The 27,871-nt window shown below is 36.6% G+C and overlaps 5 protein-coding genes and 1 long non-coding RNA gene across 6 annotated transcripts in view; 5 read left to right on the top strand and 1 right to left on the bottom strand.

The window, feature by feature from the left end:
• The window catches only part of LOC120333784 (uncharacterized), a 61,068-nt gene that overhangs the window by 30,550 nt on the left and 2,647 nt on the right, over nucleotides 1-27,871 (top strand). The gene's annotated exons all lie outside the window — the stretch shown is intronic.
• LOC120333786 (uncharacterized) lies at nucleotides 776-3,101 on the top strand. Its single transcript, XM_039401156.2, has 3 exons — nucleotides 776-2,037; nucleotides 2,598-2,738; nucleotides 2,858-3,101. Exons 1-3 carry the CDS (start codon nucleotides 818-820, stop codon nucleotides 3,099-3,101), a joined length of 1,605 nt encoding a protein of 534 aa, XP_039257090.2. The 5' UTR covers nucleotides 776-817.
• On the top strand, nucleotides 3,371-4,868 carry LOC144432372 (G-protein coupled receptor GRL101-like). Its single transcript, XM_078120388.1, has one exon. The coding sequence runs from the start codon at nucleotides 3,454-3,456 to the stop codon at nucleotides 4,789-4,791; it is 1,338 nt and encodes a 445-aa protein (XP_077976514.1). The 5' UTR covers nucleotides 3,371-3,453; the 3' UTR covers nucleotides 4,792-4,868.
• Nucleotides 5,923-8,656, bottom strand: LOC120333865 (uncharacterized). The gene is made up of 3 exons (XR_005568317.2): nucleotides 8,546-8,656; nucleotides 6,768-6,857; nucleotides 5,923-6,012 (listed from the first exon to the last, which is right to left on the bottom strand). It is a non-coding gene; the product is annotated as an uncharacterized LOC120333865 (long non-coding RNA).
• Nucleotides 16,078-22,113, top strand: LOC144432373 (protein unc-93 homolog A-like). The gene is made up of 9 exons (XM_078120389.1): nucleotides 16,078-18,508; nucleotides 18,603-18,678; nucleotides 18,763-18,836; nucleotides 18,915-19,096; nucleotides 19,421-19,813; nucleotides 20,264-20,431; nucleotides 20,853-21,088; nucleotides 21,205-21,372; nucleotides 21,799-22,113. The coding sequence occupies exons 1-7, from the start codon at nucleotides 18,286-18,288 to the stop codon at nucleotides 20,925-20,927; spliced, it is 1,191 nt and encodes a 396-aa protein (XP_077976515.1). The 5' UTR covers nucleotides 16,078-18,285; the 3' UTR covers nucleotides 20,928-21,088; nucleotides 21,205-21,372; nucleotides 21,799-22,113.
• On the top strand, nucleotides 23,273-27,711 carry LOC144411786 (uncharacterized). The gene is made up of 4 exons (XM_078109372.1): nucleotides 23,273-23,644; nucleotides 24,415-24,537; nucleotides 25,221-25,355; nucleotides 26,351-27,711. The coding sequence occupies exons 1-4, from the start codon at nucleotides 23,584-23,586 to the stop codon at nucleotides 27,709-27,711; spliced, it is 1,680 nt and encodes a 559-aa protein (XP_077965498.1). The 5' UTR covers nucleotides 23,273-23,583.

Below are 27,871 nucleotides of genomic sequence, written 5' to 3' on the forward strand. Positions count from 1 at the left end.
TCACCTTGTGGGACAAGCGAACCCATGGATAATTTTGCTCAATCTTTAGCATTGTTCTGTTTTTTGTGAAATCATCGTTTTTTTTCCAACTAATGGGCAGTCGATTTTGCTGTAAGGCTATTACTTCTATTTTTACAATATGTTATCTGAGTTATACGGGTCCCAATATTTAATCGCAAATTTTACTGGTTTTGAAAAATTCACGACAAACCTACATATGATTTCGGAGGAGTACTTATCGCGATTCTTCAAGTGGAATTACGCTTGCATCGCAGAGGCCGTGTACGTCATTTGAACTTGGGGTCTAATGGTTTCAAATCGCTCGGTAGTTGTGGATTGGCCTGGTAAAATTAGTAAACAATCTCAGAATAGCTTAATTAAACGACGAAGAATAAAATTAATCTAGTAGTGCGTAGTTCTCTGCTTCTAATATTATCGGATCGACATACAGAACGTGGTTCACCTGCTAATACAAATAGGGCCGACTTTAACTATTGCTAGGACCACACCAATAGGGAATGCGCAATCTGCAGGGCCCATCCTGGACACCGATAAAAATATTACGCGAAAAATTGAGATTTTGTAATTAAAAATGAATCATAGTTTATTTTTCATCACCTTTTATCCAAGTATAAAATCACGGTTAAATGTAACGTTTATATGCACATATAATATATGAGAATTTGCTTCTAAACAAGGATGTATATTAGAGATTCTAAATCACCATACGGTCGTTTTAATATATATATTTTTTTATATATTGTATTCAGAATTTACATGCCGATACAGCAGGCTATGCCTGCCAAGGTGGGCAGTGATGGACGGTAACGTAAATTGCGAAACTACCGAAGTTGTTGACGACAGTGACGAAATGGCATCTCTCAATTCCTGCAGTGAAAGTGAATTCAACTGTACCAACGGAAGATGCATTCCCAGAGAATGGGTTTTTGATAAACATGACGATTGCAAAAATGGTGAAGATGAAATTGAACCTTTCAGATATTGTAACAATGCTGAAGAATTCCGATGTGACAACGGACAATGTGTAAAAAGATATCGAGTGAATGACGGCCATCCAGATTGCGAAAATGGTGCTGATGAAAGAAAACAGTTAGCGAAATGCATAACTACGACAGAGTTCCGTTGCAATGATAGCGGAAGATGTATTCCGCGCAATTGGGTTGGGGACGGAGTCAAAAATTGTAAAGATAGCAGCGATGAAGTGATATTTTGGAATCAAACTTGCTCAACAAAAGAATTTTCTTGTCACAACGGGCGTCGATGCATTTTGTCTAAATATTTATGTGATGGGATGGATCATTGTGGAGATTGTAGCGATGAAATAGAAGGATGCAAAGAAGCACGAATGGTGAGGTGTCCTCTCGACTCATCAATTTGCATACCACAGTCCTACGCCTGCGATGGATTCCAAGATTGTCCAAAAGGAATCGACAACCCACAATACATGCCTGGTTTTAAGTGTAAAAAGACTGTCTTAGCAACAGAAGAAGAAATGTGTAATATTCCTCAATGGACATTACATGATAATCACACTATGTGCGAAGACAAATCAGACTTATGTTTCAAGAATAATTCATTTAATTGCGCTCGTTGTGTATCTGACAACAAAATAATAGCGAAACGTCAAATGTGTGATGGCGTCATTGATTGTACAGATTTATCAGATGAATGCCTTTGTAATTCGAACCGAAATAACGTCGATTTGATGAAATTGTGCAATTCAATTTGTTATCATTCTAACAAATGTGGTGATCTTAACAACTGCCGAGTCGGAGAGTTGTATTGTGATACGAGCAAAAAATGTTTAAGCCTTTCAAAGGTGTGTGATGATGTTGTGGACTGTCCAATATCAGCGATTGACGAGAAACTATGCATTCAGCCTGACAAGGATGTTGTTGCAATACACAACACTACTGATTTTGATTGTTGGAAAGTTTCAGATATCATTTTGGAAATAGTAGAAACTGCAAATCTTATGGAACTTTTCAACAATCTATATTCAACGCACGGTAAAAAGTATGTAAATTTCCTAAAATTCCAAAAGCGAAAATTATCCGATATCCAAATTCAGTGATTTATTAGAAAAATAATATCAATACCTCATTACTTGTATAAAATTCGAATGCTTCGTGGTGTCAAAGACCAATTTCAGATACTTTTCTTCATCATTGTTCTAACCAGGATATCATTAATTTGATAATTTTTGTGGTTCCAGTGAAGGACTTGTGATGATTTGTTGGACTCAAAATATACCTATGGATCGGTTTTTTTACTTGTTTTTGTAATGGAAAATTACTTTTCTCCGCATGTAACACACCAATTGATCTCAATTTTTCAGTACGTAAAGATGAAAATAGTCACCAGAAGGCTATTAATAATTTTTCTCTGAATTCTACATGGTCTTAAAACTAACCATAAATTTAACTGGTTTTTGTTCTCACGAAGACAACACCTTGAGTAAAATCCCTTTACCAACTCGAATGACGATTTCTCTTAACACTGCGGTGGCTTAGTTACTTTGCCTTTGTGTCCATATATCCAAGTATTGCTTTTCTCATTTATTTTTGTGTTACAAGGTGTGACGGTGTAATTGATTGTGCTCGCTTCGAAGATGAATGCAATACGGAATGTTATCTGCCAGAATGCGATAAATTTCAGCTGTTAGAAATACCGTTCAATGAGTTCATTTTTGGAGGAGTAGTAGAAAAAGTCCGGGCGTAAGTGACGATTTCGATATCTCGTACTCTCTTCGAAATGTTTGCCAACTTACAGTATTGTTTCAATGCGACAAACCAAAATGTACCTACCTTCAAATCTTTAGCATTGTTTTCGACAGATGCAGTGATTATGTGACGGAAAGTGGTTACGATTATACAAACTTTGTCATCGGAGAGTCAATATGCAATGGAATCAAAGATTGTACAGACGGTGCCGATGAACAGAATTGCACAGATTTTTTCAAATGCAACGCTGGTACAGTAGAATCACCACTTGGCACAAGACAGGTTGAATTCTCATTAAAATCTTTACAAATGTATTTAATTACAAACCTTTTAATATCTATGGTACAAGTCGTGTAAATGGTGTAACTGAAAGTAGTATGTATCCGACAAGTAGCAAACGGCATTTTAGTGGCACCGTAGTGAGTTCACGCGAGCTTGTTTCTCCAATATAAATCCATTTAATGAATTTGAACAAAACTATCTGATCATAAATATGAATTACCTGGTGATATTCCCAAATTAGTGCAACTCACTTTTGTTAATTTTGAATCCACTTTTTTCCATTTTTTAGCGCATTGCCGTAAACAAAGACAAAGTATGTGATTTACAATTAGACTGCTTGGATCAATCAGATGAAAAAAGCTGCAATGATTCGACTCATTTTTATTGCAAAAGCGGAAGCCCTCTCTTTGTTCCATTCTCATCAGTAATGAACGGCAAACAAGACTGCGAAGACAACACCGACGAATGTCCAGACAACTGGAATGACCTAAACCCGTTATCTTCGCCAGAAGAAATGATTAGACTTTCGTTTCTCCGTTATTTCATCTGGTTTATGTCATGTATCGCAATTCTAGGAAACCTCGCCGTTATTATAGAAACTTGTTACTCTGAATTTGGCTCACAGTCTAGTGCGCAAAGCCCAATGAGTCGATGTAACAGAATACTGATAATAAACCTGGCAATATCTGATTTCCTCATGGGGGTCACCTTGCTTATAATTGGAATTAAGTCAGCTTCAATGTCCGGCGAATACTGTTTAAAGGACAAACAATGGAGGATCAGTGGTTCTTGTAACGCAATCGGAGTTATGACAGTATTATCCAGTGAAACATCCGTGTTTTCTCTGGTTGTCTTGACCATGTATCGCTTTTATGGGATTCATAGACCGTTTCAAAGCAGGAATGTAAAACCAAAATGGGCTATCGTTGCAGTGATTATAACGTGGACCTTGTCCTTTATTCTAGCTGCGTTGCCTCTGATTCCTTCAATTAATCAAACTATGGTACCAGAGGCACTCACACAGCCATCAATGTACTTTGAAAACACTGTCGTATCATGGGATGACTACAGAATGTTTGCAGAACGAATTGCTGTTCTTGGACGCCGTGTAAATAAAATATCAACGAACTTTGAAACTTGGAAGAATGCACGTAATATGTTAGAAAGTATTTACAAGGACTTTGCTCCGAGTGTACTCGGTTACTTCGGCTTCTACAGCGCCGATGGAGTCTGTATTCCAAGATTATTCAGAATAAGCGGAAGACCGTCTCTCCACGCGTTGTCTTTGTTTATAATAAGTCTGAATTTTTGTATCCTGCTGTTTATCATCATTGCTTATTGTAAAATATACCATAAGTCAACGCATAGAAAAGTCAAGGGCAGTGCAACAAAGCACGATAACCGGAGTAGAGTAATGCAGAGAAAAATCACAATTCTAATTGCGACGGATCTGTGCTGTTGGCTTCCGATTTGCATCATGTCTATAGCAAGTCAAGTTGGAACGAACTTCTCGGGAGACGCATATGCCGTTGCTGCGATTCTTCTGTTACCAATCAACAGTTCACTAAATCCTATTATATACTCAAGTGGTTTTGCCGTTGCCCGAGCAGCTCTTTCTCACAAAACTGTAGCAATTCAAGCTTCTATCAGACGCCGTATAACGCGAAAGCCTGATCCGGAATTCGAGCAAAATAACATCGCAATGCATGATAGTGGGAAAACAGGCGTGCAAACGCTGTCTCCAACATCAGTACTCAATTCTTAGACGCCATCCAACCCAACGTCTCTACAGTTAGAGGACACGAAAAGAACTCAATAAATTGATTGATTTGCTAAGTTATCGGAATTATTGTTGTAAATAATCACTCTTCTCCGGCTGGGCCAGTATAGGAGAACTGCATTTTATCATAAGTAATGTCATTTATATGTGTATGTTCGAAATACAAATTGTGGGTATAATACCATCGTAACTGCACTAACACATTAACTGTTTATTTCTTTTTGGGTTTGGATTTGGAATCGGTTTTCATTGCAGATTCGTTTTATTTTGGAAATCATGATGCTCATTATCAAAAGTTTGGTATCTACATCTGTTCCCGCGTGCCGGTTTTGTTCGGATCCTCATAGCCTGATGATGCTTCCCCGAGCCATGCCTATGACATCAGGAAAAATATTTCCTGTGCGTTACCCTTGTAAGATTCTTGATGCCTACTTTGGAACTGTTAGGCTTTGAAAATCACATAAATTGCCATGTTCGTCTGAGGTCATTGTTGCTTCAGATTTCTTACCGTAGCTGAATTTCCCTCGAAGCCTTTTTTGGAGTCTCTTTTATCGTTCATTAGATATACGTGTTCTGGCATCATCGATCGATGCATCCTAACTATGAATAGGTATTTAACAAAGGATGTCTACTTGGTAACTCATTACGGTACCGATAGGCCGTGAAACGAGGCCCTTAAAAACGCCTTGAAAGTGAGTTTCGTAGCGCACATCTGGGAACTATATAAATTCTTTAGTTTTGTATGAAAATGAATATACTAAACGAATTACAGCTTGTTACCACTAAAGAAAGTTCATCAAAAATCCTAATGCAAAAATTGGATTTATGTGGATTCTCCGAATATCAATAACCATAAGTTTACAACGACACGGTATGTAAATGTTGCATTCATTTGATAGTCGCCATCAAACGCATCAATTTTATGCGATGAAGTCACAAACTAACATCGTGAGCACAAAAACACAAGTAAATCAGTTGAAATTCTGATGCAAAAATGCATATGAGGGGATTCCCATAAAATCAATATCCATGGGTTTACCTCAACACAGCATAAGAACTATTCAATTCAAGAGTCCTGCTGCGCACTAACACAAATGTATTTCTGATATATCTGATCTGTCGGATATAAACAGTCTTAAAACAAGACAGAAAATCTCCAAAATAGTTGAAAATGTACACACAGTCCGCAAAATGCCTTCAAGAGACCTGAAAATTGAATGCAAAATATTGCAAGAATTATATTGCAATGTGCTCAATGGACCCAAAAAATGTACTGGCGTTGTTAAAAACATGTATATTGACATCAGTATAGAAGAACTAAAAGCCGAATGGAAAAGCAGTGGTGTTTCACAAGTCCGCCGCATCATGAGAACATCGAGCTCCAATAGTGAAAAAACCCAACAAAAACCGTGCTTTCGACTCAGCACCTTTACCATCATACATCTATCTGGGTTATAAACGGTTCCCAGTGGAACAATACATCAAAAGATGCTACAATTGTCAACGGTTTCGACACATTGCCAAATTTTGCAAGGCTACACAACGTTGTGCCAACTGTGGATTGAACCACTCTACAACTCAATGTAAGTCAACCACTAAGTGTTATAGATGCCAAGGCAATCATAGTGCTGCAAGCCCCCAATATAAACGTCAGAAAAATATTCAAATGAAACAACATGTATCATATGCAGATGCTGCTCGTGTGGTTGATGCCCGGCAGCTCAAAAGGACTGACAATATGAGAAACAGTCAGCCTCAACAGTTGAGTGGTGCACCATCAACATCAACAATTGTAAGAGAACCTACCTAAAAGAGATACCGGTAATCAAACAAAATTAAAGAATATTATATATCACCCTCAGCCCACAGAACAATCTGTACCTACACCTATTATAATGGATACCATGGTTTTCATTGGTTTCATTTTAGATATATTAAAAAAAGTTATGACATTGAAGGACCTTCAGAAGAGGAGATAGTAACAATCATCACCAGTGCAACAGAATCCAGATTCCACATCGACATCACTACTGATGACCTCAAATCTTCGCCTAAAACAAGAAATATAGAATATATGGAAAACTCTGTAGAAATGACAGAATCAGTACAAGCAATAGATACACAAATGGCAATAAATCATTCATAGGCTTTTCAATACTGCAATGAAATTGCCGCAGCGTTAGAAACAAGGACTTGGACTTGGTCCATCTTATATACCATATGGCAGAAACACCAGACATTATACGCTTACAAGAAACATGGCTGAATTTAAATGACACATTCGAAATACCTGGATGCAAAATATATAGAAAGGATAGAACAAGAAGAAGAGGAGGTGGTTGTCTCATAGCAAAAAAAAAATACAAGCAGTGGAAATAGATGGGATAAATATAGTGAACGTATATATCTCTGGAATAAACTTAACAAAGGACAACCTTGACCAAATACTTAATTGCTTTGGGAGGAGAACCGTAATATTTGGTGATTTGAATGCCCAAAACACTATCTGGTATTGCTCACAAACGAACTCTTAGAGGTCTGGAAGTACAATCATTCATTGAGCAAAATAATCTTGTTTTGCTAAACGATGACTCTCCAACTAGAGAAGCCAGAGGACACCAGGTATCAATCATTGATCTTTGTATAACTACAAATGATATTGCCCATACATGTACTATGGAAACACTACAAGAAAATCTGAACAGTGACCACAGTCCCAGTGAAAAGACACATAAGAAATCCCATACCATGGCGGAATTCGACTTGTGGTTAGGCTGTAAAACAAAAAACAAGCATATAGAAGAGCCAAGAGAACATGTTTACCACAGGATCTCATTAATTATAAAAAAGTTCGAGGCTTTGCCATAAGAATTATATTGCACCAAAAAAGACAATACTGGACAAACAAACAACTTCTTTGGGACTCTGAAACAAATCCTAAAGAGGTCTGGAATGCTATAAATAGTATGAAAGGAAATACAAAAACCAAAAATTATTAATCAATGATCGGACGACATAGACGGATAACATAGAAAAAGCAAACATCTTTGCCCAATCATTTGTAGATATTGTATGCAAAAACAATACAGGAGAGACTTTTACTATGAACAAAATGATTCGGGAAAACTACTACCAAAATGTTGAACAAAATATATTGTAACAAGAAGCTCAGCCACAAAGATGATACAACATACGTATACCATTATTCGAATTGGACCGGGCGCTTAAAGAAACAAGAAATACAACACCAGGTCTGGACAAAATCACACAGCATATGATAAAACATCTCCCTGGTCCAAGTAAAGGGATTTTATTGCATCTCTACAATACAATTTGGGAAATAGGTCAAATGCCTGAATCATAGAAGCATTCAATAATGATACCGATTTTGAAATGTTTATGCAAAATATTGGAAAAGATTATTGTAAAACGACTATGGACCTATTTGGAAGTTACCTGGAAACTAAACTCAGTGCAAAGCGCATTTAGGAAACAAAGGTCAGCTTTGGATACTTTTATATGCCTGCAAGATGACATTCTCAAAGCATTACAAACCAGACAAGTAACATTAGCCATATTCTTAGACTTTCACAAAGCTTATGACACAGTTTGTGACAGTGGATTGTTGGGCAAAGTAGCAGATTTGGGGGTGGAAGGACATATGCTTAAATTTCTTGAAAATTATCTACGAAATAGATCATTTAGCGCCAAAGTGGGAAATGGAATATCGCAAACCCACCGTACCATACGCAGATTGCCTCAAGGTTCAAGCTTATCTCATGTTCTATTCAATATAATGGTGAATGATCTTCCATCAATTGTAGATAATGCAAACTCAGGCCAATTTGCAGATGATTTTGCTATATATAAAACCGAAAGGAATGTGAAATCCCTAGAAAGAAGAATGCAAATAAATTTGGACAAAATAAATGGATGGTGAGAAATATGGGGAATGGCTCTATCTGTCACAAAATGCAAAACAATGCTATTCAGCAGAAGAAGACATAATTCCAACATCAACCTCAAAATATCAGAACAATTTATACCAATAGTTAAGAAGACAAAATATTTCGGTGTCATTTTGGATAAAAAACTAAATTGGAAAAACCATGTGGAATACATGATAACAAAAGTTAAACAACGATTGAATATTCTTAGATATATCAGTGGAAACAAATGGGGATCAAGACTGCATATAATGGTTCTTCTTTATAGATCACTAATTCGCTCAGTATTTGATTATGCAGGCCAGCTATATTGTTCTGCATCTAGGACACAATTGACAAAACTAGATACTATTCAGAATGATGCATTGCGTATTTGTCTTGGAGCTATGAAAAGCACACCGATTGATGCAGTACTACATGCTAGCTCAGAAATACTACTTACCATACGAAGAAAACAGATCTGCCTGAATTATAGGAGAAAAATTTCAAACTCACCTCATCTCATTTCCGCAAAAGTTCTCTATCAGACCTGGCACGAGGAATATGTAGAACATCAATTCACTTCGTTCGATAAAATCACAAGAGAAGAATATCGATTGGCAACAACTGAATCTGAAACGAAAAAAGACATTGAGAAATATACCAACGTTCAGACGTTAGACCTAAATTATTCAAGTTAGCCAGAACTGGAAATTAACACAGTTTTAATTTTTATCATGTCAATGCTGTAAACATTGTCTCAATAGAGCACATCATAAAGATTATTAAACGATCCATAATTTATTGATTTGTTACCGTATTGCCGTACGGTAATTACCTGCCTATGTACTGTACGGTAGCTAGTCCAATACCGGTAGTTCAGTCAGTCAGTAGTTATACACACCCAGACACCCTACAGTCCTATCTCAATACGGTACTTTAACATAGGCTATGTAGTTTCTACAATTTTCAATTGAGTAAATATTGTGCTATCAATCTGTATGTTACCGGTAATTCCAAATGAGACCAAAATATTTTCACTCAGCATTACGATACCGTTACTTAAAGTGAATATAAACCAAGTAGAGGCATCGAGTGCAATGATGCATATCGGACGCCATTATGTGTCGGGCGAATCGCGGGAACGCGGCAGCCTCGGTTTGTTCTAGCTTCGCTTCGTCAGTCTGCTAATCAGGTTTCGTTTATCAATTTGTTTGGAGATTGGTTATAGTCCGGCAGATAAGGGGACCTTTTTAGCCCAAGTTTGATTTCAGAAATAAATATTTTTTATTTGTGATTATTCATCTTGGGGTCATTGCTCATCATTTCTACATGGGTGTGGAGTTTACAGCCTTGAGCTCTATATTTGTATTAGTGTTTTTCGTCAAACCTGTGCATCATAATGACGCACAACCTGAACCATAACCTGTTATAATACTATGTTCAGGTTGTGCGCAATCTTGGTGCACAAACTACGCAAGAACCAAATTTACTGGGAAATAAAATCAATACCTTTTAGGTATTTGTTAAGCCCAGCTTTGGGTCGCGACCCATATACAGTATATGGAAATACTGTCGAAACATACGCGTAAAATGAAGAGTACTATTTCAAAATACCCGTTTTTGTTGCAATTAACAATACAAGCCTGCTAATGCAGTCGCCAGTGGTTCAAGTGGATATACACCCGGTGGAGAACAGTCAATTAATTGTTAGCGAGAATTGTTATGCAGCGGGATGATCACGACGACGCAGTGAAAGATAATGATATCACGAGAACAAGAATGAGATAATTGCTACATTTTATAGTATATCCCTGGGAAAGAATGTATTTCATTCTTATGTTCCATGCCAATGCTTTTCAAACTACCAAAAACTCTCAACACTTTTGCTTCTTCTTTTCTATAAAAATACATTGTTATTATATATTCGCATTTCCATCTGTTTGTTTCCATCGTGCTCCCAGATAACCGATCAGCGGCCTCCAAGAAGGACGGGGTCCGCTTTTAAGAAACCCTGTCATAAACTAGAAGAGGCGACCGTGCTTCTCTTGCCTGTTATCACGCTGTCCCTGGAATTCAGCTACAACAAAAATTTCACAAAAACGGATTTTTGAATTTTATGATTTTATTACTTATCGATTTTAATCGGTAAGTATGTTGATAGGTAGATAGATAGATAGGTTGATAGGTCTGTCTGTCTGTTAGATGCACGCGATATCTCACGAAAGCGAGATTGAATCTGCTCCAGATTTTGCATGTGCATTCATCATATGTCGTACCAGAAGCCTATTGATTTTGGACGAATTATGTATAATTAGCGAGTTGTTAATTAATTAGTGATGGGACACAAGGTGTCACTATGGAGCAAGAGCGCTGTTTTGCGGGAACCCCTAACTTTCGATCGATAAGTCTTCGGTCTCCGACCGATATTCTCGTCAATATTCTCAACAATGAATGATATATGCGTGTTAAAATGCCAAGTTATTCCAACAACATGATCATGTTTTGCATTTTACAACCAATATTTTGTATGTAACTTTGTTTGACAGAGCCCCAAGAGCTCTGACTACAAATATCAATTCAGCAATATCTACTTGGTGATATGCATCTGTTGATGATTTTATGTGTTTGTTTCGGAAGTTTAATAACAGAATTAATTGTGGTTGTTGCGGATGTTTTAAAAAAAGGTTGCATGGAAAAAAAAATTTCACAAAATGTCAAGGTTTGATAGTAGTAGAGAAGTAGAAAATTTTTTTTTTCATTTGATAACCACGCCACAGAACATCAGTTTGATCGTAGTGATCGTCAAGTGCAGAAGAATGCCAAAATATTTCAATATGAATAGCCCATCGCAGTTTGCAACGCGTGTGATTCTCATATACCTTGACGATTTTCTTTGAGACTTCTTCTTCGATCTATTTTATTCTTACAGGTATAGCGCTGATAGCAGCAGCGATGATAGCCTGCGGTAGGTTGGATTGATGGAACATTGCCGTTTTCTGATGTAGTACAGTATCTAAAATGGGGAAGAAAATCATATTTTGAACAACATGAGTATTTTTCGACAAATAAAAATATCACTGAATACTGACTAATACTTCTCATACATAAAGCATTTTATGCACTACAGTTCTGCAGTGTTTGCATACTAGACTATATTTACAATGAATCTAACTAAATCACACAATCTGAAATGCCCTGTATATTCTGAAACACCAACTGTCAGCCTATCACTTGATACATGATCTCTCTCACCTCTCAATCGCTTCATTTATTTCAACTCCCGCATAACTTATCATTGCTGCCCAGGTCCTTGGTGACTCTGTGAATTTAGAGTAGACCAACTGACATCAGTAAAATTGGTTACTTTCCACTCTTTCACACAAACGTGCATTACACAAACGGCCACTATTTTCTGAATCAAACATGCTGTGGGCGTAGCCTACATAGTAGTATAAGTCTGCTGAATAGTCAAGAATCGTCATTAAATTAATTATAAACTTTCCATACAATCATGAAAATATCGTTGTTTTTGACATATCTTTCTAGGTCTAGCCCTCTTTGGAGTTACCGAACCGTACCTATATAACAACGTTTTATGAGCTAGTGCTCAGCTAAAATTGCTATCCATGGTAAAGATATGCAAGTGTTTAATAGCTAACTTTTACTTCTTAACACCATCTTAGAATAACTTAAGTAATAATAACTGAAAGAGACTATAAAAAGGCTACTAAACTCGAACCCAAAAGCGAGCAGTACATCTGAGATTCATCCGACGACAAGAATCCACTACAGCAGATCAAAGTTTAATTGTTACGTTATTACTGAGTGGAATTGAAACCACACCTTCGATTTAACTCCCTGCCTTACACCAGGGACGGCCAACGCGTCGATCGCGTCTAATGTTGAGATAATTTGACACATACCTCAAAAAATTGCTTTGAACCAGTTTCATGGAAGGCCTTCTGAGGAATTTTCAACACTTACAACTAAAAATTAGGCAGAGCCTGAATCAGAATTGTATGATTTAAATAAATCTTTTGGTAGCAGAAAAATCGTTGGCAATTTCGATATTTTTGGGACTGTATGTCTTCTCTTTTTACTTCAGACTTTCGTTTGAATTCATCGACGGGCCCTGCCTCCACTCTGGAAGACGCAATAAAAACACGACCAGTGGTAGTTTTCAGCCTTATTTGTGTTCAGGCTAATTCCATTTTTGTGTACACATTTATTGTTCTGCTCGGTAATTAGTAGAGATTGGTTTAAGAGTGGGTTGCAATACTTTTATGGTGTTGTCAAAAATTCGGAGCAGAGAAAAACTGTGCCTTGCCAAGAACGTTGAATTAGCTTTTCTGTTTATCAGGGTGAACGATGCCGCACTCGGACTTTCAAAACAAGACTAAGTTTTAACTCTAGATTCGTTTTTAGACAGCTATTGTCTGCCCATATAAATTCCAACAGTCAAAATGCTGAAATGGTCTGATTTTTAGGCTCAAAATCTTAGCTACATAAATATCCTTCTGAAAATTACGTGTTTTATCAAGATCAGCGTCATCATTTTCATATTTGTAAGTCTCAATTGTCTCTTTATCTGAAAATGTGGCATTAGAAACACACGCTAACCCAATGCAATTTCTACATATTCGGCCTATTTGCAATTGTTCTGCTAGATCGCTGAAAATACAAATAGAAAATCTGAGACACTTCTTTATCATTCTAACCACGTATTTATGGTTAATATACCTCGATTTTATTTGGTTATAAACCTGAATCATATCACTTGTGCATACTTCATATCACGCCTCTTAATCTTCTGTTTACTACAAAATTATCGGGAGCCAAATTTTCTCCTACTTGGCAAATTCTCATATACTGCATCCTAATAAACCTGATTGTACTTTATACGACATAGGAAACTCATAATCTATGTTATCTGCTCAATAAGCCAACATAACTGGCGAAACTGAACGGACGAATCTTAGATAATTTAACTACCGAAATCACTTCTGAGGGAAAATGTTGCACTTATGCAACACTAATTTTAACCACCCCTTCAAGAAACCACATAAACCGTTCGAGGTTGCAATCAGTTTGTAAAGCTTCTGTATAGAGTACACTATTCTTTTGCCCCGTGCACAGATATGACGAATTAGGCGTATGTTAACTGGTATAGTTGCGCAAAATATGACCATGGTTCACCAGTCGGACACGAGCACCGGATACCGCATCTTGCAAAAGACGCTTGCAGCGTTATCAGGCTGCGGCAATGCAAAATAGCAGTTGCATCGAAACAAATAAGTACCGCTGTAGTGCGTTGAGTAGAAAAGGCATTCTGCGGCAGAAAATGTAATCATGGCTAGTCTACAATATGTTGTTGCATACGTGTTATGCATTTCCGGAGAGGGTTATTATAGCAATTCCGTACGTATTCGTATTCAATCATACACTAGTGCAGGGATAGCAAACCTTTTCTGATGATTGGGTCAATAATTATATTTCGTGAAAAGAAGACTGTAAGTAATAGATGTTTAATCAATGTTTACATCAAGGAGAAACTTATTCTGCGAGTATAATAATTCGTGGTTGGTAATGTGTAGTTTTGAGCTTTGTTGCCAGTAAGTGTATAAACAAGTACCGTGGCACTTCCCGTATCTTTCCCGTGTTTGGTTTTGTATTATTGCTTTAAATTATATTCTTACGTGTAAGATATTAATTTAAAGCACACCAGACGCTGTTTACCTTTGTTGTGGGCAAGAAAATACGTTCCCTTCCAGCAATATAGTATCGCATGGTTTGGACCACCCTGTGATAATGTATTCAGCATATTACTTCTTTGAACTCTGATGTCTTTGAGCGAGTTACACCATCGATGACCTCACAATGAATAGAAAACTCATTGTCCCGCCACAGACGTTGCACGCTTGATTGGCCTTCTGAAAATTCATATTCTGGGGCGCATGAACAATGCTTCCATTTGGCGCACCCGCGTGCAATTGAAGCCTCGAATCTCGTAAAATTTAGTATTATACCGGGATATTTTAGGGTAAATATGTGTATACGTCCGTATTTATATACATTGTCAAAATACAATTTATATGATGTATTCGGACACATTTATAATTGGCTACAAGTGCGAACATATGCGTGGTATGGTACCCCCGAAGTATGTGAACCAAGATGGCGGCCATAATTTTATTCCAATTTTCCTTATTTTAGTTTTATTATGAGTTCGGGTACTAGCCGTAGTATTTGTAACTGAAATTATGGTCTAACCCTAACCTGATACACATGCTACGTTCCAGTGTCCGCCATCTTGGTTCACATACTTCGGGAGTAACCGTGGTATCGTATATAAAAGTCAAGGTGGGATATACGATCAGAGTGACTTTCGATCAATTTGTGTGGATTGTGGAAATGTTTGAAAGGCGTGTGGTTGTATTTTGTTATATTCGCCAATCTAATTCAGTGTGATCCGTGACGTTAGGCCGTGAACACCTTCACATCACATTCCAAAATCAGACTTCCTCAGTCAAGCAATTTACAACAATATATACAAGGGGTGGCCAACACGTCGATCGCCACGTCTCGAGCAGTCGTTCGCGTCTGATGTTGAGTGAATGTTATTAAAATATCCCCAAAAATTGCCGCGAACTCGTTGTGTGTTTTACAACAGGAAGAATACAGTACATACTTTGTATGCGTATACACAAAATACATTATACACATACAGTATTTGAGTATGCGCAAGCCCAATAAAGTAAATTATCACGTACCAAAATGCAAGTTTTTCCGCTGCCAAGGTTTGAAAATGAATTGCCGTATATCGCGTGTCTAGACTGACAAAAGATCTGCAAAAACTTCCGCCGTATGACATATTCAATCCTGACTGTTAGAAACTGTTTATCTGAGGTAGTCTGATTTTTGTCAGACGAAACGTTACAGAAATACAGTTGTGTTAGTGACAGTATGTTCCCCAGCTTTTCTTTTTAGGGGGGGTGTTTCGAAATTTAAGGGGTGGTAAATAATTTGCTATTGGAGATAAAATTAGGATATTTGTATTCTTAAAAAAATGGTATGTATTTAAGAAACGATGTACATGGGGGGCCCCCCAAGTTGATTGACGCGAGCCAAAATCCACAGCAGAATGAAATTGTAGGGCCAGAAAAGGGGAGCGAGGAAAAGTGCGCGACGACACGACTGGGGACTGGGGTTAAGCGCCCTGAGAAAATTTTGAGAAATAGGCACCAAAATAGGCTCTGAGCTTGATTTTAGACATCGCAGTTTGTTATGTAATGAAATCAATAATTATAATATTTAGCTGATAGAATTCCCGGGAAATAGATAACAAGTACGGCTTTCAACCGTTAATATATACTACTACGTTTCAACAAGTAATTTGCAACTGATAGTGACTAATGAAGTTACTTGCTAATCTGGCATAGTATGAATGGCTACTTATGGCTTGTTTTGTTACACATTTCACATTTTTTTGAACATGTCCGTTTGACTTTTGTATGAATTAAGCAATGAACTAAATTTTGAAATACGCGCGCCAACTGATCATAATTGCGCGTAATGTTGTATTCCTTCAGAACTGAAATATTTTGTTGGTAAGAAGACAAATCGCTGAAGTTTGATTCTTTTCAATGAAGAAATAAAAACGCTGTCATTCATCTAAAAACGTCTGTTGTTAGTGCCTAGTTTTAGTTTTGTGACATCTTTTAAGCTTTCTTAATATACGGCTGATATCTAAAATACTGCAGTGTGTAATCCTAATACCCACACGTATACATAGGATACCGGTATAATTCAATTGTTACGAAATAAACGTGCTTAAACTGTGATAATGATGTAACAATAGACGTATCTAAAACTCAAAAGGTACCACATGAAGGGTTAAACTATTTCACTCAAGTTCGGCGGGCCATTTTAAATTGCCACGCGGACCGTAATTGGCCCGCAGACTGCGGTTCGGAACCCCTCATCTACACTGATAAATATGCCATAGTCGTTATATTTGAATACAATTATACTTGAGTTAGGAATTACAGTGTCGAATCGCACCTCAAAATTAGTGCACCAAAGCAAAGCATTAAAAGATCACAACAAAAAATTAATGCGCCATATAGTAAAAAACATTGAAACGAACCGAAGTATATGCCAAAGTTTATGGAGATGGGTGCACTTGTTTCGTTGTAAAGCGGTATTTAGAAGCGAACTGGAATAACTTCATAGACTGCCTACTGTAACTCCCTCCCATCAGCGTCAGCTACACGTCTGAACTGGGCAGTTAGTTAACTCAGGATTTCCCAAACTGGGGTCGGGTGTCCGCAACGATATGAGATGGGCCTGGAACATATATATTTTATCGTATATACACTGTCACATAGACATTCGTAAACGAGGTAAAGTCACGAGTTCACGCAATCGCAAATCGTCAATGTTACGAAACTTTAACAAAGGAAGTGAACTGTGGAACGATTCTTGCTTTTACGGTCTGTGAGGTAGACCTCCGTTCTTCGTTCCAGGGCTACATCGTCGGTAGCAATTGATCGTATGGGTTACTGAGTTATCATCAGTCGATAACTTGTACGACTTTGCTAAGGTCATTTGAGGCTGTTAACCGTTGCTGCAAGGAAGGGGCATGAAACGAAATTTAGTTAATTGTGTGACACTGTAGTTATATACACATTTAAATTAGGTCCATGTGTTCAATTAGTACCGGCAGTTTAAATATCGGGTGGCAAATAGATCATTATATTATCGAATTGCCATTGGTCTACCAGTATTAAAACTTCAATATGTATTGAATCAGACTTTCATGAGTTTTATTTCGTCAAAGGAAACATTATTCTTCTCCGTTGGTTAGGCACAGAAATTGATTCGGCATAGGATGGAAGTCCGTCAAAAATAAAATTCACAAACAGCGGTCCGCGGCCCAAAAAGTTTGGGAAAATCTGAGTTAACTTGTAATGGCAGCAGGTAGCAATTGAACTCTTTCTGTGATATTACAGGCCCACCGTTTGCTCCGTGACATCACAATGGGCCGCGTGATCAAAATAGAAAGTGATAATCAGTGTTTCCAGCAGTGATTGCGAATCAGAAAAGGCGACAATTTGCAAATTTAAGCATACTATTTCTTTAGAATCAAACTATGAGCCATATAACAGATTTTTTCGCGGACCCTCCGAAAGTGCTTCACGGACCTCACTTTGGGAACAGCATTTAGGAAGGATTGGGAGTTAGTCTCGCGTAACCTCTACTGATATTTAACTAGAATGTTGGCAAAATTTTTGGCAATCACACAAAAAAGAAACTTCAAAATGGCGCCCAAATGTTGTTCACAATTATCTCGATGTCAGAATAATATTATTTAATATCAACATGCGTATTCAAGGTTCTTCGTTAATGTCATATATTTATCGCTCTCAATAGCCCCATGTGAGAATAATTGCTCAGAGAAGCTCCAAGCAATTCTCTTTATATAAATATATATATATTTAGAATAAATTCCCACATTTCACAGCAATGCATCCGCGTTAACAGTTAAGATATGGATTTGTCGCCAGCTGATGCAATGACCCCATTAGGAAATAATGGCAACCCGCAAGAATATAAGAAAGAAGACATAACATATAATAGGAAACATAAAAAGCATGGGACGAGAAAGACCGCTAAGCAATATTGGATGTTCAATATATGTTTTTTGTTGGCTTTTGCGCCATACCTCTCAATTCTGGGTTTACAAAGCAATATCAATATCGAGGGAGGCATTGGTAATGTTTATATATATATATATATAGATATCATTAATATCACAAAATTTTTGAAGCATTTTCAAGACATCAAATCTATTGATTTATATTGCAGGAACACTTTCCTTGGGAGTGGCTTATACATCGTCAATTTTTTTTGGTATATTTATAACTCCCATTTCTGTTAGAAGGTGAGCATGGTTGTGTGTTTGATGCAACGGTTAACTAAATGCATTTAGCCTATTGCTTTATTAAATCGAATGCTCTTCGTTCAGATTGGGATCACACCGAGCAATTGTCATTGGCGAATTGGGATATTTGATTTACATTTTGGCTAACTTTTACCCCAGTGAGTATTCTCAACCAAGTTTATCTATGCCTATTTTCAAACATTTGCTTCTTTCTACTAGATTCTTCTTATTTTTAGAATCTTATATCATGATAATTGCCGGCGCTCTAGTTGGATGTGGTGAAGCCTTGGTGTGGACGACATTACCTATGTACTTCTGGCATTTTGGGTATCAACATGGAAATTTCGGGACCAAACCGTTTGAATTATATGTTTTGAAATATACTGGCCTATTTTACTCTATGTATCAATTAGGTCAAGTAAGTAATACGCTTATAAAGGGTCTTGCCAGAATAGTAATCGAGTTAGGAAAATGTTTACTATTTTATTAATGAGCTATTATGAAATATTATTACGGTGCCATATATCCACAATGTTTATCGGCTCTTAGGTAATTCATAGATGCCAATTAATCTAGTGTCAAAGGTTCATGGGAAAACACTATAAGATTATATACAATTCGAAATTTTATGAATATTCAATTTTGAACCAGAGCCACCAAACTTAGAAGCTCAGTAGTCCAGTAGCATGGTATCAGTGACTGCAGATATAGCATCGTTTAAAAAATTATTTACCTTATTCAGATTTTTGGCAGTTCTGTCAGCTATGGCGTGTTATATGGATTCAAAAATAAAACACAAGAAATCTCTACATCGTACAATTCATTCTCCGATCTCTTACAAGAAAACGAAACAGAGGCGTACCTAAAACCACACCTTCAGTATCAATACTGTGGAGCAAACGATTGTCAAAGTCCAAATATTACCAGCGAAAACATTGATAGCTACGTTCCAGCCGATTCATACTCATTGTATATCGTAATTTCTATATTTTGTGCAATGTCTCTCAGTGGAATTTGCCTTCAGTTTAAATTTCTCCCGAGAGCGAACTCAAATCCACTAGAAGTTGAGTCTAATGATCAAGATGTGTTGCACGAAAAGAAGAATACCGACGATGCAAGTGAGATCATTATCCAGGTAAACGAGCGATTCATCTTTTTGAAATGCAGACTGAATAATATAAGTCGATCCAAAGAAAGAATAAACATACAAAATTGCTCCGATAGTAGGAGATGCCTACAATGCCATCCATTTTTGGTAAAACATTTTTCAAAAAATGCTTTGTCGTCATGTAATTGATCCAAACTTAAATTGGAATAAAATCTTTATATTACTAAATTGCGAGTAGAGACAATTAAAGTCAGTATTATTATCTAGGTTGATATATAATCAAAGTAGGGCATTTATAAAAAAAAATGAAACAAGTTGACATTCAAAATTTATAGACTACTAAAATAGACTACTGAATTAAGTACCAGTAGTTCAGATTAGCTGCAAAATTTACATTGAATACCGCAGAAGTGACAAATCTTACTGATAACTTAAATTTTTGTGGTGTTTGGATTTCTAATCGTTTCTTATTTACAGAACGCAAACTTCTCGTATGTATCAACACTTAAGCAAACATGCAAGCATTTTTTCAACCCAAAACAATTGCTGGTGTCACCTATTTTGTTTTACATTGGATTATTCATTACCTTCATATACAGTGAAATGAGTAGAGCTTACGTTTCGTGTGTGCTTGGTGTGGAGCTAGTGAGATGATTTAACTAATAGTTTGCCTTTTCTTGAATTCGTACAAGTTTATGTGATTAGGCCAGAGGAGTAATTTAATAAATTAATACACATCTCTTGCATGTATAATAGAAATGTGGTTGTCAGTGACTGCTTTGGCGAAATCTAATCACCTGATTATCCAATAGCGGTTAGCGATTCAGTTTCTGACCTAAAGATAAAAAAAAGTCGCTAAGAAGGCTATTAATGTCTAATTTTTGCTATTTAATTTAATTAAATGGGAACACTTTTACGTTCCGTCACACTTGACCGCCTCCGCCATGTTTGCCCGCCGATTTTTTGAGTAAGCTGCTCGCTCGTATCGTACCGGTATATTTCGCTACCTTGGTAGTATGGCCTATTGCCCTATATAATAATCTCTTGATAAAAGTTTTTTCTTCAGGTGGGAGCTGTAATGATTGTTTACGCACTTTTCAGCGGCTTTTTTGTCAGCATTCACGCCAAGAATAATCTCTAAATTCGGTAGAAATATTGTAATGTGTATCGCAAGCGTGATAGACTTGTCAAACTTTATATTCTGTTTGCTGTGGAGGCCACAAGATGATACAAAGTACCTTGTTTACTTGGTTGGTGTTATTTGTGGCCTAACTGATGGAACGTGGACGAACTGCAGCATAGGTATGCATTTCTTTGATATCAAATATGTTGCTTATTGTCAATGATAGAACGACAAGCAATTATTTAAACTTTTTTATTTTGTAAAATAAAAACTAATCATTTCAATATTTATACAGATATTTACACGGAATATTTTACGCATAATCCAGAAATTTCTTTCACAATCTGGAATTTTTGGATAACGCTTGGAATAGCGGTTGCATACTTATGGAGTCCCTACTTATGTGTCAGTGTAAAACTTTACATTCAAATCGGACTTCTTATATTTGGTATATTGTGCTATGGTAAGTTTGGTATTTCACTGACTGATGTTTTACGACCTCGCGCGCACACGTAGCCTAACTAACGTCGTTACGGCGGTGCATCGCACTTCGAAGGATCTTCGTTATATCCACTGAATAATTTCTTTTCAATCAAACATCAAGGGTTCCGCAATGAATGCCCGAAAAAATCGGCCTTGATCTTCCCACTCTTCGTTAGTATACTGTATATGTCTCCTTTGTATTATGGGCTCAGGTCCTCTCAGCTTAATTAGTTAATGTGATCATTTTATTTTTATTATCCAACGACCCCACCAACACACAAAACTGGCTTCGTTGAAGTAAACTCATTGGAACTGACTATGCATTACTTCATTTAAATCCATTTTCAGGTCTTGCAATATCATGACAAGTGCTTTTTAAATAAACCACAATTTTTTTCTTGTTCAGTGGGAGCGGAGTATATCCACTATAAAGAAAAGAAACTTGTTGAAAAAAGGGAAGAAGAATCAACATTCAATCACTGCTAACAATCAATACAGCTAAAAATTAGTATTGAAATTCTGTTGCAGTCGTCACATAAACATTTGAAACAAATATCCCGAAACTACAAAAACAAAGCTAACTGATATCCTCGTCAGAAACCAGCAAAATATTGACAAAAAAAAAACAATTATAAATTTTCCAAAGAAGTCTATGATTGCCTGTTTATGCTTTATGATATTCACTTAAATTGCTTTTAGTTACCTTTAATAAATATCGTGTCTCAAACGTCCTGTTGTCCCACACTTATGCGCCACTTACTCGTACCCCACTCGTGTTTAAATAACGCAATTTTATATACCGGTATGCATATAAAGACAGCAGAAACAATTTATTTTGCAAGATTGCTAGGACTAAGCTAGTTACGAATAGATTTGGCAGTTAGATGAATATTGAGCAATTAATGATTCGCACCAGATCTTATTTGGATGAATAATCGCTTGATGATATACTGATTATACTTAATCATAGGGAAAGCATAATCCTTACAAGTTTCTGATTAAAAGGACAAGTGTGTCCACAGTTCATCCGCCGTCTAACTAAAGGTATCTGTATCTAATACCCATTAGCTGGGTAGCTTCCCGTTTCCAGGTCGATATAGGCCCACTGATAGTTAGTTTTATAAGTCGTTTTTCTTCATAACAATAAAAAGAATCGATTGTTCAAATATGTTAATAATAATACAATGACGTGAATACGGTGATTTCCACTTGTGGAAAATGTCTTTATTGTGCAGCTTATTACGAAAAGATCATGAAACATCTGTATAGTTTCTTATTCCCTAAATTTAGACGGGATTCGCCATAAATTAATCTATATTGGGAATATACATACTGTTAAATTTAGAATTGCGTATACATTGTAATTTTTTAATGGTTCAGATTGCGTGCTAACTAATATTGAGAAAATTGGGTATTAAATCACTCACGCGTTGATTTACGAGATTATAATGGCCAGAAAGACGTTGGTAGATATGAACCAATACCAGACTTGAAACGATAGAATTTACCTGACTGGTAAACGGTTAGTCGGACGGAAGTTCATGCATAGAAATTTGTTAACAAGCAATAACAAAGGGTATTTTAACTGCTCCTATTAAGTGTGCATTTGATCTACCCTGGATAAAACTGTAGCAGAGATAATATTAACATTGAAGTGTGGTCAGAAGTATCTGCAAGGTTTAATCACACACGAGACTTCCTGCAACGTTTGTTACAAGAATGACGTCTTTCGAATCATATTCTTAAATAATGATGGTCATCGTTAGGTCAGGAAGTCTTTGAATTACAGCAGTAAATGCAAGATGTGCTGTCTTACAAATTTTTTAAATTGCAAAAGGGATTTTATCGATACCATATATTGCTTTGTCTTTCACAGATGCATTAAAATGATTGAATGAAGTAAAAATACGTAAACAATTACTGATTACGTAACAACAAACCTGGTTAAGATACGAGTATATTGAGAACTGACTTCATAACAAAATTGATGTCGTAAAGGGACTTGGAAATAAGACAAATTCAAATAATATAAACATCGTGGAGTGTGTTAAGAAGTACTCGCAAGGTTTAATGACGCACGAGACTTTCTGCAACGTTTGCTATAAGAATGACGTCTTTTGATTCATATTCTCAAACAATGATGAGCATCCTAGGTCACAAGTAGTCTTTGGATTACAGCTGAAAACGCGAGATGTGCTGTCTTTTCAAATTTCTTCAATGTCTTCTTCTCTATTACAATGTCGCAATTTTGGGTAAGTTGAATATATACACCGGAGACAGAAATTTACATGGATGTCCTATAGTTAACATCAGGGCTGGGGAGCTAGTTAGACATCACAATGTCTGCACTTACGGGGACTTGGTATATTCAACCTAAGTCTTCATATCTAGCCTTTCATATTTGTGCTTGGGTTCCGGATCCTTGGCCATTGATGTTGATGACCATAAAACTTTAGCCCGAATTTTAAAATTTTTCTTCGGAGTTTATATATCCAAATTCAACTTCGAACTTGAAACTTAAAATAAAATCAGAAATCAAGCTAAAAAAAATGGAGCTGAAAAGGAAAGAGTGATTCAAATGTATAAGGTAAACAATTAGATAGTTAGGAGATGGAGCCACTGAAATTTCTGGTAGCTCAGGCCTAATCTATTTTGTTAACCCTGGCTTCAGCTCAGTCAAAATGTCCCGTTTCCCCGACCCCGCAGTCCAGGTAAATACAAAATAATATTGGAAAATTTCAATTGTGACATTTGTACCATTTTAAAAATTGAACAATCAAAAAATGAAGCAAAATATTCCGTGGTGATTTGACTCCCTTGGTTAAATAATTCGTATGGTATATTACTCAGAACGGGGATGACGAGTTTACTCCTTTCTTACTATGTACACATTTCTAGATTGTCATCATTTGTTTTACCTTTGCGCAAGTTTTATTTTGATAATTTCATTTCTTATTCATCATTGGACGAACTAAAATCGTTCAGTCGAATAGTTGTTTTTTATTTTTTGTGTTTTTCACAGTAAATTCTCTAAATATACGAAGGCTTCGTCCAGGTTGTCGAATTGAAGATGGCTATCACAGATGTTCTTTAACTGGACAATGTCAAAAACGAGATGGTGTTTTCGATGATAGATGCGAGAAGGGTCAGTATCAACTTGTAATTTTATTCGAAAAAAACAAGCAAATATTTAAAAAAAAATTTACTGATAGGAATCGGCACTCTGCGTTATAGATCTTTCTACCGACGTAACTTTTATGTATTTTTAGGAATTATCAGTATGCTCACACATCTTGTCAATATAATGACAATATATTTTTTCTTTGGGTAACTTGTTCCTTGGGACCAAGTGTAATCAGTTACTAAAAGTAACCTATTCAGGAGGGTTAAAAATAACTATCCTTTTCTTGGAACTATTCAGTTTGACCAGTTACTTTGAATTTCACGTATGGTTAGACTTGACATGCTCTTTATCGTCCACACTCAATGCAGGTAATTAGATGTTGTTAAATAAATATTGACCTGCTCAACGTGTAAGACTCCGAGCGTACATTTTGCCAATAGGTGGGATAAAGAGGAAGAGGTTTTAGCGTAGGATAAATTTTCGTTGACATATCAATAACTAAGCAATATTACTAGTCCAACCTTTCTCCACATATTAAGTAATTAATATTCTGCATACATTGACAACCAATTCAAATGGAACACTTTTGTTCATTGTCTGTACTAAGGAAACCATTTGTTGCGAAATGCCAGCACTACGAAACTGTGCAAAATTGAATAATAAACTGTAACATAAACACCATTTAACAATGAATTTTATCACAGAAAGGGTGAATTGTACGGATGATGAATTTACATGCCGTGGAATCAATAGATGTATACCAAGAATGTTACTGGGAACAAAGAATGGTTGTCTTTTGGGAAAGAAAGGAGTCATCACTCTTCCATGCAGGCCTGATGGTAAAATACATCAATATTACACAATTACAGCAGTATATATGTTTTTACTATTGTTACAAAGCGTCAATTAAATTGAATGAATATTCATTGGCAACGAAGTGAATATGTGTTTTCTCTAATATATACTACACTGTTCTCACGTATAAAAGATTCAACGTAGGTCACATTTTTCTCCTGTGTCTTTGGTAGCACTCACTGAAAAATACACGACGTCACACATATCTTTTGTCACCTTGTGGGACAAGCAAACCTATGGATAATTTTGCTCAATCTTTAGCTTTGTTCTGCCTTTTGTGAAAATATCGATTTTTATTTCTCACCTAATAGGCAATCGATTTTGCTGTAAGGCTATTACTTTTATTTTAACAATATTTTATCTGAGTTATACGGGTCCCAATATTTACCCACAAATTTTACTGATTTTGAAAAATTCACGATAAACCTTCATTATGATATTCGGTGGATTTATTTTCGCGATTCATCAAGTGGAATTACGCTTGCATCGCAGAGGCCGTGTACGTCATTTGAACTATTTCGTCTATTTGTTTCAACTCGCTCGGTAGTTGTGGATTGGCCTGGTGAAATTAGTAAACAATCTCAAAATAGCTCAAACGTCGAAGAATAAAATTAATCTAGTAGTGCATAGTTCTCTGCTTCTAATATTATCGGATCGACCTACCTAACAGAACGTGGTTCACCTGCTAATACAAATAGGGCCGACTTATACTATTGCTAGGACCACACCAATAGGGAATGCGCGATTTGCGGGGCCCATCCTGGACACAAATAAAAATAATACGCGAAAAATTGAGATTTTGTAACTAAAAATTAATCATAGTTTATTTTTCATCACCTCTTATCCAAGTATAAAATCACGGTTAAAATTAACGTTTATAATATGAGAATTTGCTTCTAAACAAGGATGTATAATATAGATTCTAAACCACCATACGGTCGTTTTAATATATATATATATATTTATATATTGTATTCAGAATTTACATGCCGATACAGCAGGCTATGCCTGCCAAGGTGGGCAGTGATGGACGGTAACGTAAATTGCAAAACTGCCGAAGTTGATGATGACAGTGACGAAATGGCATTTCTCCATTCTTGCAGTGACAGTGAATTCAACTGCACTAACGGAAGATGCATTCCCAGAGAATGGGTTTTTGATAAAAATGACGATTGCAAAAATGGTGAAGATGAAATTCAACCTTCCAGATATTGCAACAACGCTGAAGAGTTTCGGTGTGACAACGGACAATGTTTAAAAAGATATCGTGTGAATGACGGCCATCCAGATTGCGAAAATGGTGCTGATGAAAGAAAACAATTGGCGGAATGCATAACTACGACAGAGTTTCGTTGCAATGATAGCGGAAGATGTATTCCGCGCAATTGGGTTGGGGACGGAGTCAAAAATTGTAAAGATAGCAGCGATGAAGTGATATTTTGGAATCAAACTTGCTCAACAAAAGAATTCTCTTGTCACAACGGGCGTCGATGTATTTTGTCTAAATATTTATGTGATGGGATGGATCATTGTGGAGATTGTAGCGATGAAATAGAAGGATGCAAAGAAGCGCGTATGGTTAGGTGTCCTCTCGACTTATCAATTTGTATACCGCAGTCTTACGCCTGCGATGGATTCCAAGATTGTCCAAAAGGAATCGACAACCCACAATATATGCCTGGTTTTAAGTGTAAAAAGACTGTCTTAGCAACAGAAGAAGAAATGTGTAATATTCCTCAATGGACATTACATGATAATCACACTATGTGCGAAGACAAATCAGACTTATGTTTCAAGAATAATTCATTTAATTGCGCTCGTTGTGTATCTGACAACAAAATAATAGCGAAACGTCAAATGTGTGATGGCGTCATTGATTGTACAGATTTATCAGATGAATGCCTTTGTAATTCGAAGCGAAATAACGTCGAGTTGATGAAATTGTGCAATTCGATTTGTTATCATTCTAACAAATGCGGCGATCTTAACAACTGCCGAGCCGGAGAGTTGTATTGTGATACGAGCAAAAAATGTTTGAGCCTTTCAAAGGTGTGTGATGGTGTTGTGGACTGTCCAATATCAGCGATTGACGAGAAACCATGCATTCAGCCTGACAAGGATGTTGTTGCAATACGGAACACGACTGATTTTGATTGTTGGAAAGTTTCAGATATTATTTTGGAAATAGCACAAACTACAAATCTCATGGAACTTTTCAACAATATATATTCAACGCGCGGTAAAAAGTATGTGAATTTCCTAAAATTCCAAAAGCGAAAATTATCCGATATCCAAATTCAGGGATTTATTAGAAAAATAATATTAATGGCTCATTGCTAGTATAAAATTCGAATGCTTCGTGGCGTCAACGACCGATTTCAGTTATTTTTCTCCAACATTGTTCTAACCAAGATATCATTGATTCGATAATTTTTGTGGGTCCATTGCTGGACTTGTTATGATTTGTTGGACACGAAATGTACCTGGTTGGATCGGTTTT

Source organism: Styela clava, chromosome 15, assembly GCF_964204865.1.
Source record: "Styela clava chromosome 15, kaStyClav1.hap1.2, whole genome shotgun sequence".
In the NCBI taxonomy this organism is placed as follows: Eukaryota; Metazoa; Chordata; class Ascidiacea; order Stolidobranchia; family Styelidae; genus Styela; species Styela clava.